Below are 16,536 nucleotides of genomic sequence, written 5' to 3'. Positions count from 1 at the left end.
TGTACTGGAATTGATTAAAAGGGAATGGGAATTGGAATTGAATTAAAAAAATGAATTGGAATTGAAAAACAGGAATTGCCCTGACCCTGGTAAGAAACGAGCATGTAGATTATAAACATCCTCATTGTTCTTTCCCCTTTCAAATAATGAAACCGTTGTGTACCTGCTGCCTTGCCTGATCCAATACTGTCACCGTACAGGCGAGGAAGAGGCGCTGCCTGGATAAGGGGGTGCAGTTCATTGATGATGAGGAGGAGCTCGGGGGTCCTGCTCCGCAGCAGTGGACAGTGGAGCTGAGCACACAGGCAGAGCCAGCCAGTCCCCTGCCAGCAGCACACACAGCAGTGAGTACACAGCCTGCAGCATGCACACACACAGCAGTGAGTACACAGCCTGCAGCATGCACACACACAGCAGTGAGTACACAGCCTGCCTGCAGCCCGGCACGCTGCACATGCTTTATAGGCACTGCTCCAGCACAAGGGAAGCAAAAGCAATCTGATTTTACTAATGTAGTGTACTACCCACCCTTGAAATGCACAGATTACAGTAGGAAAGTCACCAAATTACTGTACTGTTTGGTTTAGCCTAGAAAACCTTTAAATGGTAGCGGGAGACCAGTACATGAGTATGTGTGTTGCAAGTAAAAGCATTGAGCAAACAGTATGTGGTGATATTGAACATGAGCAGGTGTGATTTATAGAATGACCACTAGAGTGTGCTGTGGCACTTTGCTGTATGAATTCATTAATGTTCTGCTTGTTTTAGGGGTTGATGCTTCATTCTACTGTAGCTAACACACGCATGGCAAAGGGATTTGCAACTGTATTGTAAAATAAAGAAAATCTTAATAGGGAAGCAACATGCATAGCAGACTAGGTTATCGGAGGCTAAACTAGTATAGGGAATGTTAAACTGGGCTTGCTACTTTGCAGCTAGAAAGTCAGTATTGACCGTCTTGAAAAATGTTTCAATCTCCGTAGTGTCTGAGTGCACTGCAGTGTAACGTAATTCAACCCACTGATCTGAATTGAACTTGAGGGCCACAATTTTGAGAGTTTTTTTCTGCTTTATTCTTTTAGTCTTGGGTTGTTTTATTTTTAAATGGCATTAAAAATAATTAACAAACATGAAAAAGATGATGATAATTATAATGCAAGAGCCTCCCCAATGGGCAGACCAGCCCCACGTCTCCTTCACGTTCCTGTGGTATTGGTGTGAGAGCCTCCCCAATGGGCAGACCAGCCCCACGTCTCCTTCACGTTCCTGTGGTATTGGTGTGAGAGCCTCCCCAATGGGCAGACCAGCCCCACGTCTCCTTCACGTTCCTGTGGTATTGGTGTGAGAGCCTCCCCAATGGGCAGACCAGCCCCACGTCTCCTTCACGTTCCTGTGGTATTGGTGTGAGAGCCTCCCCAATGGGCAGACCAGCCCCACGTCTCCTTCACGTTCCTGTGGTATTGGTGTGAGAGCCTCCCCAATGGGCAGACCAGCCCCACGTCTCCTTCACGTTCCTGTGGTATTGGTGTGAGAGCCTCCCCAATGGGCAGACCAGCCTCACGTCTCCTTCACGTTCCTGTGGTATTGGTGTGAGAGCCTCCCCAATGGGCAGACCAGCCCCACGTCTCCTTCACGTTCCTGTGGTATTGGTGTGAGAGCCTCCCCAATGGGCAGACCAGCCCCACGTCTCCTTCACGTCTGGTGGTATTGGACCTTGCTTGCTGTCGCCTCTCTTTTGCATGTTAATCCAGTGTACTTTCCCCCTTGTTGTCCAGCAGCGGTTATTAATCATCTCATAAATGAATAATCAGCAGGCTTCTATCTCCTGTAACGCTATATGATGGAATCCCTGCTACTGCAGCCCCAGCATAATGAAGGTGAACAGAAAATCCAGAGCATTGTAACAAACACTCTTGGTATGAAGAAAGCGGTGGTGAAGAGAATCTGTGTCAATGTGCTCACCCATCACACAGACTAACATATTGCTTACAACCTGTACAATGGAGCCCGGGTGAGCTCAGTTACACGTTCCCAGAGACGGACAGTCTGTCACAATGGCAGCGCTAGGATGAAGAAAGAGGGGGGCTCGTGTTACACTCTCTCACCTGACACCGCATTCGATCCCTCGCACACTGATTGACATCTTCAATGGGGCCTTTGAAGCGAGCTCCAGCTTAATTAAAACGCTCGCTCGCTTAGCGGTGATCTGTGAAAGCCTGTGATAAATACTGAATGGGGTTCACCCGCTGGTGACTGCACCGGGGATAAACAGGTGCTTTGTGTCGGGCGTGTCATGCGATCATCGCAGCAGGGTGCAGGAGAACCCTCCCCACCCCAAGAGTGGAATAATAAAAGAATAGCCCATGTTCCATGACAGAATTGCACCGTCACTCTCTCCTCTGCTCCTGTCTCGCTCGGGTGTTTAGTGTGAGATTTCACGCAGCAGGATTATAGGGCCAGATTGTGCAGGTGTCTTTAGTTACTGTGCTAAAAAGTGGGAAAGGTTGTATAAAGCGGCCTTTTCTTTCTGCCGTTGTGTGGAGAAAAGGGATCGGGCTACCAGAGCAGAGAGAGACAATATCTCCTTCTGCCGTCGCTCTGCCACAGCACAGGTGTGCCTGCTCCATTATCAAACCCAATGAGAAAGTCGCTGCCCAGCCCAGAGCCGGAGCCCGAGCAGGGGCCGGAGCTCGAGACCGAGCAGGAGCCTAGCACTCCGAGCCGGAGCCCAGCACTCCGAGCGTGAACCCGAGCTGGAGCCCAGCACTCCGAGCGTGAACCCGAGCTGGAGCCCAGCACTCCGAGCTGGAGCCCAGCACTCCGAGCGTGAACCCGAGCTGGAGCCCAGCACTCCGAGCATGCAGGCTTCACACCACTACTGATCTTTGAGTTGAGCTAGAATGAGGGAATGAAGTCCAGACGTCTACATTTAAACGCTGCAGTACTAGAAGACTGATTTGTGGCATGCTTTGTGTAGGATTTATCATACAGATGAGGGACGAGATGCAGGCTTGAGAGGAATTGAGGTCCTTGACCTGCTTTCAGAGTAAATCTGCTGTTAATGGGAGATTTCTGAGTCTCTGCTCATTTATTATATTATTGTAACATAACCGTACCCTCAACAACGTATGAACGCAGGTCTTTAAATTTCCTCTAAAATCAATTCAAATCGTTTCCTAAACAAGTTCCAAAAGTATTGTTGCTAAGCAGTTGTAGCTGAAAGATAATCTACATAATAAATAAAAAAAGAAGGAGCAATCCTACCATCTGGTGAACTCGCCCGACCCAGTGGTTGTACTGGTATTAAATAGCAGGTCTTAATTCAACTGCTCCAGGTAAGGATTAGTTGCTGAGCAATGGCATGTATTAGTTTGTTTTATTTACCCAGCTGCTATTGTGTGCCATGCTTTAAGTTAAGTGCCCTGCACAAAAGACTGCACACCTGAGTGTAATTGACATGTCCCTACAGTACTTGGCTGTCTTGAAGGTAGACTGCTGACACACCCTTGCTCTGTCTCGTTTTCAAATGCATACAAAATGATAATCCGCATCATACTGGTGTTTTAATAGAAAGCCCACGTTCACTAGCAGACAGTTCATTTTGTAAAATGTAATGCTAGTGAACAATCAGATTAGCAGCATGGTCAGGTGGTGGATAGTATTGCAACATTACAATACAGGTTTAGCTGGCCACTTTGAGCTTCTGTTGGTTATTAAATATTCAATGCAGAGCTGTGAAACATGTTGACAGCAGCCTCTTGCAGCCCGGGTGGGATTGTTCCTGCACTGCGATGCACAGCAGCCAAGCAGACCTTAACTGAGCAACATTTAGTTGCTTTTGTCACTGGAGGAAAATGCTGAAATGTTCATCAAGTGATTCAAAAGAAACAATGCCTCTGAAAAGTTTAATTTTAGGTGTTATATATAAGAGAACGCTTTGTGTGTCAAACTGATGAAATCATTTCAGATTGCTGCTTAACCATCCATCCATACCAGCAGCAGGTGATCACGTGTTTGAAGATGAATGTCCATCTAGACTGATGCCCTGATAAAGTCGCTGGTCACGATGCTAATTTATAGCTGTTGGCATATTGGTATTAGGATTGGAAATGGCTCATCTCTGACCTGAGCCACACAGCTTTATTAATCGTTGTCCATGCCATTATATTCATAATGACAAAAACTAAATAACAAATTGACACACCTGCTTCTCCTCGTTCCTTTATATTCTCTAAGATCCAACACCGTATTCTTACACTATATACTTTACAAACTTCATTAAGAGCAGAACTGCTTTGGCCAAGTGACCGAGTGATCTCCACTAAGATTTACTGTGTATCGCTCTGAATATCACAAAGCAAAGGCTAGCGTTTCAAATAAAATGATCTTGTTTCTAATTTTCCGCTCTGTTTTCCGTAGTCACATGAAGTGCGTTTCATTTGAATTGCGTTTGTGTTTTATTTTGTTCTGTATAAAGTCTGAGCAGTATAAGTGCAGTGTTTGCAGGAATGTGCCTGAGGCAGTACCGTTTGCATTCCAGGGGTGCCTCCTTACCACTTCCACTGCTGGTAGAAGTAGTATGTGAGCCGGAGCAGGGGCTGTGGCGGGCATCTCCGTGCATGTAACATATACCCTTGTATCAGCTGTTTCCTGCTCTGCTCCTGACAAGGGTCCTATTCATAACTCTTCCCTTTATCCTTTTCAATGAATAAGTAATTATGCGATGCACAAGGCAGGATATTTGGAGCTGGCTATTTAATGTGGCAGTACTGGGTAACCGGATCTGCTGTTAGTGGCAATCGGAGCCAGGGATGTAACAATTCCAGCGTGGCTGTAACTCCATCAGCTTGGAGGGGCTGTTTATTTGGCACATCAGTGACCCTTTTATCCCGGTGAGTGACAGCGCTGGAAGGGTCACATTCACCTCCATTCTATGGCGTATTGTAATGTTTAATGGGAGACAAGGCTGTGAAGGACTGCAGGTAATCTGAACTCGGTTTTCCACAGAAACGGAGGCTACGAGACAGCTTGATCCCCAGCATTGTGGTGTAACACTCGCCGTGACTTTGCATTTGTTTATAGGGGATAATCTTACTGATTACAGTTTAAAAAAAATAAAAAGGAGAGTGAGGGGTTTATTATTAAGAGTTACATCGGGGGATTGCATTGGTGTCTTCTAGTTATTAAATACAATTCAAATGAATACAGCGGCTACGCTCACTGACAATAACAGACATGGAGGACTTGACATTTGTTTATGAACAATAACGTTTCTTTTGTGGCTTATGTAAGTATGTGAAAAGAGAAATGAGGTACGAAGTTAATGAAATGTCGTGACTGCACATGGAACAGTCCCTGATTAAAGACTACAAACAGAAAGGAGCTGTTAATGTTGTTTGTGTAACGATGCAGGACGTGATGCAGAACCATGATACAGCAGCGTTACATTGAAGAACACGCAAACACGAAGAACATCGTCCATATAATTTAGTTACAAGCAAAACATTAAAAAAAAAAAAACATGCGTTTTGATGATTTTGTCGATAGCATATCGATACCTGTGGCAACTTTAATCTGTAATTTGTATTCCCTTATACTGAATTACAAACATTGACCCTGCATAAATAAATTCACGTCAGAAGATCTGCCTCTGTGAAGTCTGTCATTTTATTGTTTTTTGCTCAACATTAAAAGGCTTCTAGCGTCTACAATGATTCCACACGTTCCCTGTGCCTCTGTCTTACTTTGCTGACGGACGCTCTTTCTTGATTGTCTCCTCTTCGCTAGTCCCCTGGCCCGTGCTCTGTGTGCCCCTGTGCCTCCACCAAGCTGAAGCAGAAGGACTCAGACTGCTGTGCCAAAGACAAGGAGAACAGCGGGGGTGGGAAGCAGCAGGTCCCGAAAATCTTCTTTGGGACCCGCACTCACAAGCAGATCTCCCAGATCACACGGGAGCTGCGCAGGACGGCATACTCCAGCGTCCGGATGACCATCCTCTCCAGCCGGGACCACACCTGCGTCCACCCTGAGGTGTCGGCAGGGGGGAACCGCAACGAGAAGTGCAGGGAGCTGCTGGAGGCCAAACATGTGAGTCTGGGTTCACTTCATTAGCCAACACCGGAGCAGTGCAGGGAGGGGAATGAGGCGCTCGTTGCACGTCCGTGTGACCCGTTCCTGGTGTTACTATGAGCTTAATAAGACGCACCTGAGCTTGTTGCCTACACTGTGGCTAATCAAGCTCGCAGTAAAACCTGGAGTGGGTGAAACTGCTTATTTGCAGCCCTGCAAGTTTCCACCACCTTACTCTGAGCATTAAGGAAGTTGCTTCTTTCATAACCATTCTCCAAAAATATACTGCAAGTACCTTAACTGAGTGTGTGTGTGCGTGTGTGTGTGTGTGTGTGTGTGTGCATGGATAGGATTTTAAGTTCTTAATCAGGCAGCGCGATGGTAAAGAGGGCACTGCGATGTTGCCAGCGTTGTAATGCAAGCCCTTCTGTTAAAAGCTGTACAAATAAAATCCTGTTAGTGTAGCCGTAGGTGGCAATTACGGGAAAGAATACACTCGATCAGTCACACAGAGCTTTTTGTTGTGTCGCCACGTCAGGGGCTTCAAACGTGTTTTGTACTCCTCGAGCATTTATTGTTCATATTACCGAGGCCTGGGGAGGGGACTGCTGTTATAATGAGGGGCCAATTACACTGTCACCTTAGGTGTCTGCGCAGAGCAAAGCCCTATTGCACCCCGTGGTATGATAAACAGCTAGCTGACAGTTTGTGAGAGAGAGGGAAAGTATCAAGTGCGATCACACTTGTGCTGAACAACCCTGGCCTCGGGGTTGTGTTACAGCATTCCAATGCATGAGCCTCTTCCTTGTTTTTCATGATCCCGTTTCACACTTTATGACACTGTTAAATGCCTCAAAAGTGTAAGCTTTTCAGACACTTGGCATAAGAATGAGTAAGTATGAATGGGGTTCAAAGGAGCAGAGAGATCGTTTTCTTCATATTCGTGTGGGGGAGGAAATGCACACCGCTTCAGTGTGTCTTTCTGCACTGCGTGTTTTATTGCTGAGTAATCTTTTCTTAACTCGTTTTATAAAGACTTCATTTCCTTTGCAGTTATGTGGTATGTTTCAATGGCATATATTATTGATTGCTCGTTTTGTCTCTGCAGGGGAAGTCATGCCGTCCCTACCACAGCGTCCACAAGATGCGAGAGCAGAACACCCTGCAGTGGGTCCACGGGCTGCACCAGGCCTGGGACATCGAGGAGCTGGTGGGTCTGGGCAGGAAGCTGCGCTCCTGTGCGTACTACGCGGCTCGAGAGCTCATGCAGGAGGCGGACATCGTCTTCTGTCCCTACAACTACCTGCTGGACCCACAGATCCGGGAGAGTGTAGGTCCCGTTGGAGCAGGGCTGGCCGGAGCTCACCCTTCCAGTCCTGGGCTTTGGTTCCAACACTTTTTAAACCTTCATCCAGACCCTGAAGGGGTTAACTATTGTTTCATTTTGCCTCTTACACCTGACTAAAGATCAGTCTTAAAATATGCTTGTGTTAGAAGAAGCACATAAAGTTTTGTTTGTTTCATGTGGGGTGGGGGTGGTGGGTGATGATGGTGGTCGGGGTTGTACAATGGACTCTTGTCTGCTTGCAGATGGACATCAGTTTGAAAGGCCAGATTGTGGTGCTGGATGAAGCTCACAACATCGAGGACTGTGCCCGAGAGGCTGCCAGTTACACTGTGACCCAGGCCCAGCTGCTGTTCGCCCGCGAGGAGCTGGACAGCATGGTGACCCACAACGTGCGCTGCAGCGATCACGGGCCGCTGAGAGCCCTCTGCTACAGCCTCACCAAGTAACTGTTACAAACACACAGCTAGCCAGCTCATCAGAGACAATATACACACTCACCAAGTAACTGTTACAAACGCACAGCTAGCCAGCTCATCAGAGACAATATACACACTCACCAAGTAACTGTTACAAACGCACAGCTAGCCAGCTCATCAGAGACAATATACACACTCGCCAAGTAACTGTTACAAACGCACAGCTAGCCAGCTCATCGGAGACAATATACACACTCACCAAGTAACTGTTACAAACACACAGCTAGCCAGCTCATCAGAGACAATATACACACTCACCAAGTAACTGTTACAAACGCACAGCTAGCCAGCTCATCAGAGCTCATAGTTTTGAGATCTGAGCATCTAAAGATGTAATATTCCTGTTTTTTTTCTTGTGCTTAGCAGCAGTATGAGCTGTAGCTAACCTGTGCTGTGTGATGGATGAGTTTGCATTTCTGATTGAGTACAGCTGTAGCAGTGATGATAATGCTGATCGCTGTTGTGTTTGCTTTGTGCAGCTGGGTTGAAGAGAGCTCTGCCGCTCTTGTGGAGAGGGAGTATGAATCCTCCTGCAAGGTCTGGGATGGCAAAGAGATCCTCAAGGTTTTCCATGGCTTGGGGATAACAGAGGCCACCTTTCCCATCTTGCAGGTGAGAGCTGCCTGAGCTGTGCCCCAGGGGCTCCTCCTGCTTTGTTGTGCTGTCAAAGGGCAGTCCATTGAACCCGGGTCCCACCCCGCTGTGCTCTGTGCCTCTCTCAGAAACACCTGGCTGCTGTGCTTGAGAAGGAAGAGAAGCTCAGCCTGGTGAATGGGAAGGAGGAATCTGTGCCGGTCCCCACTGTCAGCTCACAGTCTCAGATGGTGCTCAAAGGTCTCTTTGTGGTGCTCGAGTTCCTCTTCCGATACAACTGCAGGTAGGTACTGCACCATGGCCACCACCACCACCTGTGTGCAGGGTCGTACAGGGATGGGAATAGGGCTCCCATTGCATAGCACTTTGATTAATTCCTGGTTTTACTAAGATTTTAACAAGACACACCCAAGCTTGTTACCTGTACACTGTGGCTTATCAAGCTGTTATTAAAACCTGGAGTGGGTGAAACTGCTATGCAGTAGGAGTCTCATTTCCACCCCTGTTATGTTAACACTTGCTTTTTCAATAATCACGTTCCCTGTTTCCCTATTTCATTATTTTATTACTTTTGTCCCTTGATTAGATCACGTAAAGCACTCTGAAGCTGAGGTGGGATTGTGATGCACAGTTTGCACAAAACTGAATCACTATCAAGTTGTAGTCTTGGACAGTCGAGATCGAAGGCAGAATAGGTGTACATGAAATAGTTCAAAGATGATGAATGATGTGCTACTAGGGGGTGTGCAGCAAGTACTGTAGATTTGCTGTGACTGGGTGCACCTTGTGTTTATTTGTTAGTATAGAACACGGAATGTGTGTAATTAGTTCTCCCAGGGTAGTCTAGCTGTACAGTTGTGAAAGGGTTAAGCACGCAAGATATTAGACACAGTATTGATATCCAGTGACAGCTGTTTAGGAGAATTTAGCATGTTTTTCAAGAGTGATCTCAGAAAATAACAAATTGCTAAGGTCTGTGTCGTTTGGACATCATTAGATAGAAATCAATATGAGGTGGGGTCATTCATCATCCACAAATTACCAACCACATGGACAATATGCTATTCTCACTTCCTACATTGGTTTTGACAGGGCAGTGTTAGTTGCCATAGAAACACAGTATTCTATTTCAGCCCGTTATCAGGTTCTGGATTGGCTTTCAGGTGAGGTCACTGTTCTGCTACTATAACACAACGTGCCTGATCAGTTCATGCATGCGTTAGCATGTTGTTTTTAATTCTAGGATTAATATATGAATGATATATAGGATATTAGACAGCTAGAGATCAGATAATGCAATTTATTACTGGCGCTAGGGCAATGCCTTACAGCCTACCGGACTAATGCAAATAATGCTTTCTCCAGTGCCTCTATCCATGCAATCTGCACATTGGGTTGTAGTTCTGATAACTGCTCGAGTCCTGTTGGTTTTGATTTTAACTTGTGCCCATTTCCCCGTGCTTTAGGTTTGCAGAGGATTACAGAGTGGCACTCCAGCAGACTTACACCTGGAATAACCAACCAGACCTTCCTGATGCAAACGGCTTCTTCGCCCGCCCCAGGAGAATACAAAGTGCGCGTAAGAAGACTCTGGTGTACACGCTGAACTTCTGGTGTTTGAACCCTGCAGTGGTGAGATGCTCCTAAGCTGTGGGCTTTAGAATATGTTTATGGGGAGGTGTGCATCCAAATTAGCTTTAAATGCAGGAGTAGAAAGTCGCGGGAGCCCTGCGCCCAGCCCAGCCTTCTGATACGTTTATTATTGAAATGATGAGGAGCCATCATTTCCTCATGATGCGTTCCTCCCTTATAGCTGCATGGTAAACTCCTGTTAGGGTGTGGTTTATTCATGCGGTCCTGAGTGTGATCGGTTCAAAGCAGATTCACCGGGGGCCTAAGTGTTTGTTTAGTATTGTCTCTTAGTGGCTTCTGTGGGTTGTAGTGTGGTAATTCCTGAATGACCTTGCTGTATTTTGCTGTATCCAGGCCTTTTCTGACCTGAGCGGCACTGTCCGCACAATCGTGCTGACGTCCGGCACTCTGTCCCCGATGGGATCCTTCTCGTCTGAACTCGGGGTGAAGTTCTCAATCCAGCTGGAAGCCAGTCACGTCATTAACAAGTCGCAGGTAAAATACAGCGGTGGAATCTGTACTGCTTTCATTGGAATGCAGGTTTAAAATCACCACTGCAGAACATTGTGGGGATTTGAAACGGTAAAGAAGTACACTGATTCATTGCACTGTATTTTCCACTGTGGTGAAAATGAGCAGCTCCATGTTCAATGCAGGACGTGGGCAGTTTTGCCCGCAGTGGAAGAGCCGGCCCCTCCTGGTTCTTCTCTTAAACAGAAGCCTCCTTCTTGCCGCAGGTGTGGGTTGGCACGATCGGGGCGGGGCCCAGGGGGCGGAAGCTGTGCGCTACGTTCCAGCACACCGAGACCTTCGACTTCCAGGATGAAGTGGGTGGATTGCTGCTCAACGTCTGCCAGGCTGTTCCCCACGGAGTCCTGTGCTTTCTGCCTTCATACAAGGTAGGCAGGAGTGCGGTTCAAGAGGCTCCAGGTAGAATATGGTGTCTGGATGCTGATCTTTATAGAATGGCGCCCTTTAGTCGGTCTCAGTTTGGCAGCTCTGATATTTCCCTCTCTGTGTTGTATCTTACTGCCTAAATATAAAGCTGAGTGAACTTGGTTTCAGTAAACTAGGCTTCATGGCACATCAGGGGAGACTTGGGATTTGATGCAGCAAAGTTGCCTCGGACTAGGTCTGCTGGAACCAGGTTTCAAGCCACTGTTCCTGAAAAAGTGGCTTTGTGTTCCGTCAGCTGAAGAAATGCATCTAAAAAGCCTTCTAAAGTCTCAGAATATTTTACTGTAGTTCCCTTTCTTGATCTTTAGATGGCCTCGGAGACCGTACATTTGCATGTCAGTACAGAGTGAAGACTGACTCAATGTGTGTTACTCTCAACTGTACCTACACGTAAACACATCACCCTTTAAACCATGAAGTAAAGGATCACAGTAGAGTAAAACACGCGCTTGAAGTTAGTTACGACAAAAACAAAAGCGCTTTTTAACAGAGTAAATTCATCGCTGTGTCGGTTACTCAGAGCTAAAAGTTTCAATAAGCCCTCTATTAATGTTTAATAAATGTCTTGCAAACCTCAGAATTCAGCCTGCGTTTTCCTGTATCGCGTTTCACTTGCAGGTTTGCTTATAGGATCCCATTGATAAATACTTTGTCCTTCTTTGTTTGTTATGCATTTGCTATGAATAATTTATTTCCATTGAAGATGTCTGTCAGAATGAATCCTCCAAGGGTCTGGTAACTTTCTCAAATGACTCTCACAGATCAATGAGAGGCAGGGAATCTGCAGCCAAGACAGGCAAAAGAGAAACCTGGCCGTCCTGCCTGACAGACTGGAGCACGCCAGGGTTTTCTATTTCATTACCTTGTGGCTGGAGAAAGAGAGAGAGAGAAAGAAAGAAAGAGAGAAAGAAAGAAAGAAAGAAAGAAAGAAAGAAAGAAAGAAAATAGCATTCTATGGATGCATAAAAATGGCTGTTACAAAAAAGTAAATAACCATTTTAAGCATCCGCGTAAAAGTTAAACAATAAATAAATAAATAAATAAATAACAGTTTTACAAAAATATTTTTTCCTGTTAATCAGTGAAGTTGAAACAAAATGTTAATCTCTTTGTCTTGAGTGTGTGTAATTCACGGTCTCGGTAAAACAGCCAGAATGAGGTATTTCTTTACAGCTGAAATACCAACCTAGACATCCCATAATTTTGGCTCTCCTCTTTGCTCAATCGTCTTTGCTGGTATAAACCTAGACATCCCATCATTTTGGCGCTCCACTTGCTCGGTCGTCTTGTATAAACATGCCATGTGTTTGTCATCACTGGTGCATGCATGCGGCTCCACTGATGATGCATTCATGTTTAATGTGTGCTCAGTGGATCTGGCTTTTAATTGTGAGAGCGGAGTCTCCAGTCCCTGTAAAAGAAGAAGAGATTGAAGTTCAATGGGAGAGCTCGGACAGAAACGTGTGAAAAGGGCAGCCTCGAGCACCGGCTGGGAGCACAGCGTACTTAACTTCAATAACCTCTGCGTTAAAATACCATGAAAACATTCCAATGTTCTCCATATATTTTATTGTGTAAGGCATGTTTAAAATTCAAAAACGAGTTCCCTATTAGTCAATACATCCAGTTTTAAATTTAGATGAAGAACATTGTAGACCCCTAAGTGACATTATTATATTAACAAAGACTTGCTATTTATTATTATTATTATTATTATTATTATTATTATTATTATTATTATTATTATTATTGTTATTATTGTTATATATTTTTGTATAAAATAGCAGAACCAGCATGTCACTGAGCTGCAGTTCAGCTGGTTCCACGTGCTTGTCTATTCGGGTGTCTTTGTTCTCCTCTGCTGGATACTGTTTCTACACTCAGACCGTTCGAATGCTTACTGGATCATCCTTTCGTAGTTTGAACTCTGCATGCAGTGGGTTTCCTTTAACAGTTCCATCATAGCCAAGTCAAACCTGCTGTACATGCAGAGGAGAAACCACAGCAAAATTAAGAGACACCTTCTAAAAATGAACGTCACAAAGGGAAAAGATCAGTCACAATTGCAAGATGCTTTTAAACCAGATTAAGATAAGAACCATTAGGGTTCATGTCGCCGACCTGTCTGCATTAAGATATATCTCGCCTGGCGCCTGCAGCGAGGGTGATCTATTCAATATGTGTCATATCAAAGTCAGAGCACACAGCAACTGCAGTGCTAATGCTTCTGAATTTCACTGGCCTCGCTCTCACCACACTTCATGTCTTTTTTTTTTTTCCCCTGAGTTTGTTCTGGAAAAAAGATTTAGTGTAAGTGTTTTATAATTTGTGGATTAAGGCTACTTATTTTGTGAGGACATTGAGGATTAAATCTGAAGAAGAAGAAGGAACTGTTCCTCTTAAAAGAAAATGACCATATATTTTCCCCCTGCCTGGGGGGCAGTTAGATTTCATAGCTTTGTGCTGTTGGGAAGAGTGCGTTTTTCCCTTTTCATCAAATCAAATTTATTTTGTATAGCGCCTTTCATGCCAAGGCATCCCAAAGCACTTCACATTACAAAAAAATATACTGTACAATAATATAATATAATACAATATAATACAATAACTTATCAAAAAACATCCAAAAACAAATGGGGGGGGGGGGGGGGGGGAATTAAAATCTACAAAAAGGCCTCTGTGTAAAGATGTGTTTTAACCTTATTAAAACAAACAAACAGAACTACAGAAACTTGTTTGAAATGTGAAATGAAGTAAAACTGAAGCTAGAGTGATTGACGTTGAATTTATTTTAAAGCTGATTCAATTCAAGGTCTTGACGGTGTTTTTGGCAGATGCGTTCGTCCTGGTAATTTGAAAATGAAATTGCACATTTTACAGGAAGTCAGCCTAGCTGAGGAGAGTCTGCTTGATGCATCGCTGATGAATAACACTGTTAGAAATGCAGCTGTTACACCAGTGACCTCGAACCTGCTACCTCCTGTCCAGAAAGGAACAGCAACGGCAAAGCATGTCCCATTCATCTGCAGAGCCCCGTGCCTCTACCACACCCGCCTCTGCACAGGTTAATGGCGCTTTGCGTTCGTTATACTTGTATATTACACTGTTAACCTCTGGAGCGCTTGCTCAGCCCTTGTAATTCACGACTGGAATCAGATCTGTGAATTGATTGACAGCAGTGGAATTCGGCACCCCCCCCCCTCTCTCACTGCATTTCAGTAGCTGCTGTATGGCAGTGGCACAGACTTTAACCATTTTAACCACAAGACTCCAGACAGTGCAGTCACTAGTGTCTGTAGGTTCAGAGGAAGAAACAGCAGAACTGTGGTGTCTGTAAAACCCCTTGTGGTGTTGTGAACTGTAATGTTACCAAGAGCTTGTCTTCGTTCCCAGTTTGCTGTTATTTGTTCTGCAATGTGGAGTATCAAACACAAAGACCAGTCTTGGTGCCAGGGTGGGACACGCTGCTGGCTGATCGCGAATGGGCTTTTCCAGAGGTGAAGGGGTTAAAGCTTGCTGTTTGCAAGTAACCTGCTTGCTGTCATGTTGCCATGGTGCAGCTGGGCGCTCATCATTGCCCTGTGTCGTGTTGTCAGATGTTGAGAACACGGTTCTTACCACAGTATTGGAATCTTCAGCCTTCAGGAATGCGATGCAGAAACACAGGCGACAGTGAGGGGCTCAGACTCTCCATCGCAGGATCTCCAGTAATACTAAACTAAATAAAGCAAAGTTTAAAGTAAACAAACTGTTTCAGCAAGACTGTGTTTGTGCACTTCGTTATTTTAACCACACTGAGAGCTGGGGGAGAGGGAAGTGTCTCATATTGTTTGAATTATATATAACAATAATTGTGGAGGCTGTGTGGTCCAGTGGTTAAAGAACAGGGCTTGTAACCAGGAGGTCCCTGGTTCAAATCCCACCTCAGCCACTGACTCACTGTGACTCTGAGCAAGTCACTTAACCTCCTTGTGCTCCGTCTTTCGGGTGAGACGTAGTTGTAAGTGACTCTGCAGCTGACGCATAGTTCACACACCCTAGTCTCTGTAAGTCGCCTTGGATAAAGGCGTCTGCTAAATAAACAAATTATTCTGTGTTTTATTTTTTGTGGGTTTTTTTTTTTGTTTGTAGGAGCATTAGAACGTTCATAGTGGAAACGGCCACGTATCCGAGGCAGAAAGGTTTTGCAAAGTTTTTTTTTTTTTTTGTTTGTTTTTTTTTACTGTTCCTTGCTAACATTTCTTATTGGGCTTGTGGTCACCACCAGCATTACCAATGGCGCCAAACAAATCGGTAACCATGGCAAAGAAGTGATGTCACCGCATGTAGGTGGTATAATGTTTTATTTAACCCACGGACTAAGTGAACACTTTTAGGTTGAACATAAACATGGCAGTAGCCGCTGAGTCACTGGCTAGACCACCCAAACTAGAATGACCTAAGGCTCCTTAATTACACTGCTGCATGTACCAGTGACTTGAAATAGTGTTACCATAGTTAGAAAACTTTTTGCTGTGTGAAGGTGTCACTAATGGAATACATCAAATACACAAACCCAAAGCTACTAAATCCTAACCAGCATTCGCTGTAAGAAGCACACATGGTTGCACAGTAGAAGCATTTTGAAGCATGCAAGAAGTGGCTGCTCTAGACCTGTCCATAGTAACAACTGTGACTTGATTTGCAGAGTGCTGCCCAGTGGAATGTTAAACAATGTGATGCAGAGATGAAGAGTTGTTGTTTTTCTGATGTTCTGCATTTTTTTTTGGGGGGGGGGGGGGGAGAATTATGCCTCCAGTGCCAAAGCGAGAGTCAGCTGATACCAAGATACAATTTATGTACTGCGTTCGTTATTCGCTTTGAAAATATTTCATACACTCCTTGTTAAAACTATTCAAAGCTGTAAATCAAACACAAGTAGGAATACCAAGTACAAAACGCTTGTTTTTACTTTAATCCAAGCCCTGTAAAGAAGTAATATCATTTGGAGAGAGAGAGAGAGAGAGAGAGAGAAACTAATGCCAGCGTCCTGTTTTTCCAGTGGTTTTAATGATGGTATTAACAAGGGGAAAATGAAGGTTTATTGCAATTTGCTCGTTCTAAAGTTTCGACAGACGGCCGTGAACCAGCGCTTTTATTAATGTTCTGAACATCTGGAAGTCGCTGTGCTCTGTACAGGTTGAGCAAGCGCAGGGTCCCAGGGGTCCGCTACGGTTTCCTCTCTCAGGGATGGCAAACTGAGCCTATCCAGATTGGCTGAGAGAGTTCTGTTTCCATGTACACTATTCTTTCATTTCCATCTTTCAGAACCGTTATTGCGGTGCAGTGGTTCACAAGATCAGAAACGTCGGTTTGCTCTGGGAGTGGAGGAAGCAGCAGTCAAACACTTCTTCTTTTGAAGATTGTAGTAACCCTCGCTGTACTAGTGCAACCTGAACTTCGAAAATGAGGTTTCTGTGG

The 16,536-nt window shown here is 45.0% G+C and overlaps 1 protein-coding gene across 3 annotated transcripts in view; it reads left to right on the top strand.

Moving 5' to 3' along the window:
* LOC131701664 (Fanconi anemia group J protein homolog) overlaps nt 1–16,536 on the top strand; it is a 40,166-nt gene that overhangs the window by 9,483 nt on the left and 14,147 nt on the right. For all 3 annotated transcript variants that reach the window (XM_059000944.1, XM_059000945.1, XM_059000943.1), the window contains 9 exons: nt 201–344; nt 5,788–6,087; nt 7,178–7,399; nt 7,660–7,859; nt 8,373–8,505; nt 8,616–8,770; nt 9,954–10,119; nt 10,474–10,614; nt 10,857–11,018. In XM_059000944.1, the coding sequence (XP_058856927.1) occupies nt 201–344; nt 5,788–6,087; nt 7,178–7,399; nt 7,660–7,859; nt 8,373–8,505; nt 8,616–8,770; nt 9,954–10,119; nt 10,474–10,614; nt 10,857–11,018 (1,623 nt within the window). The remainder of the gene's footprint in view (nt 1–200; nt 345–5,787; nt 6,088–7,177; nt 7,400–7,659; nt 7,860–8,372; nt 8,506–8,615; nt 8,771–9,953; nt 10,120–10,473; nt 10,615–10,856; nt 11,019–16,536) is intronic.

This window comes from Acipenser ruthenus, chromosome 26 (genome assembly GCF_902713425.1).
Source record: "Acipenser ruthenus chromosome 26, fAciRut3.2 maternal haplotype, whole genome shotgun sequence".
NCBI lineage: Eukaryota > Metazoa > Chordata > Actinopteri > Acipenseriformes > Acipenseridae > Acipenser > Acipenser ruthenus.
Note: the sequence above shows the minus strand (reverse complement) of the source record. Positions and strands in the feature narration are given on the sequence as shown.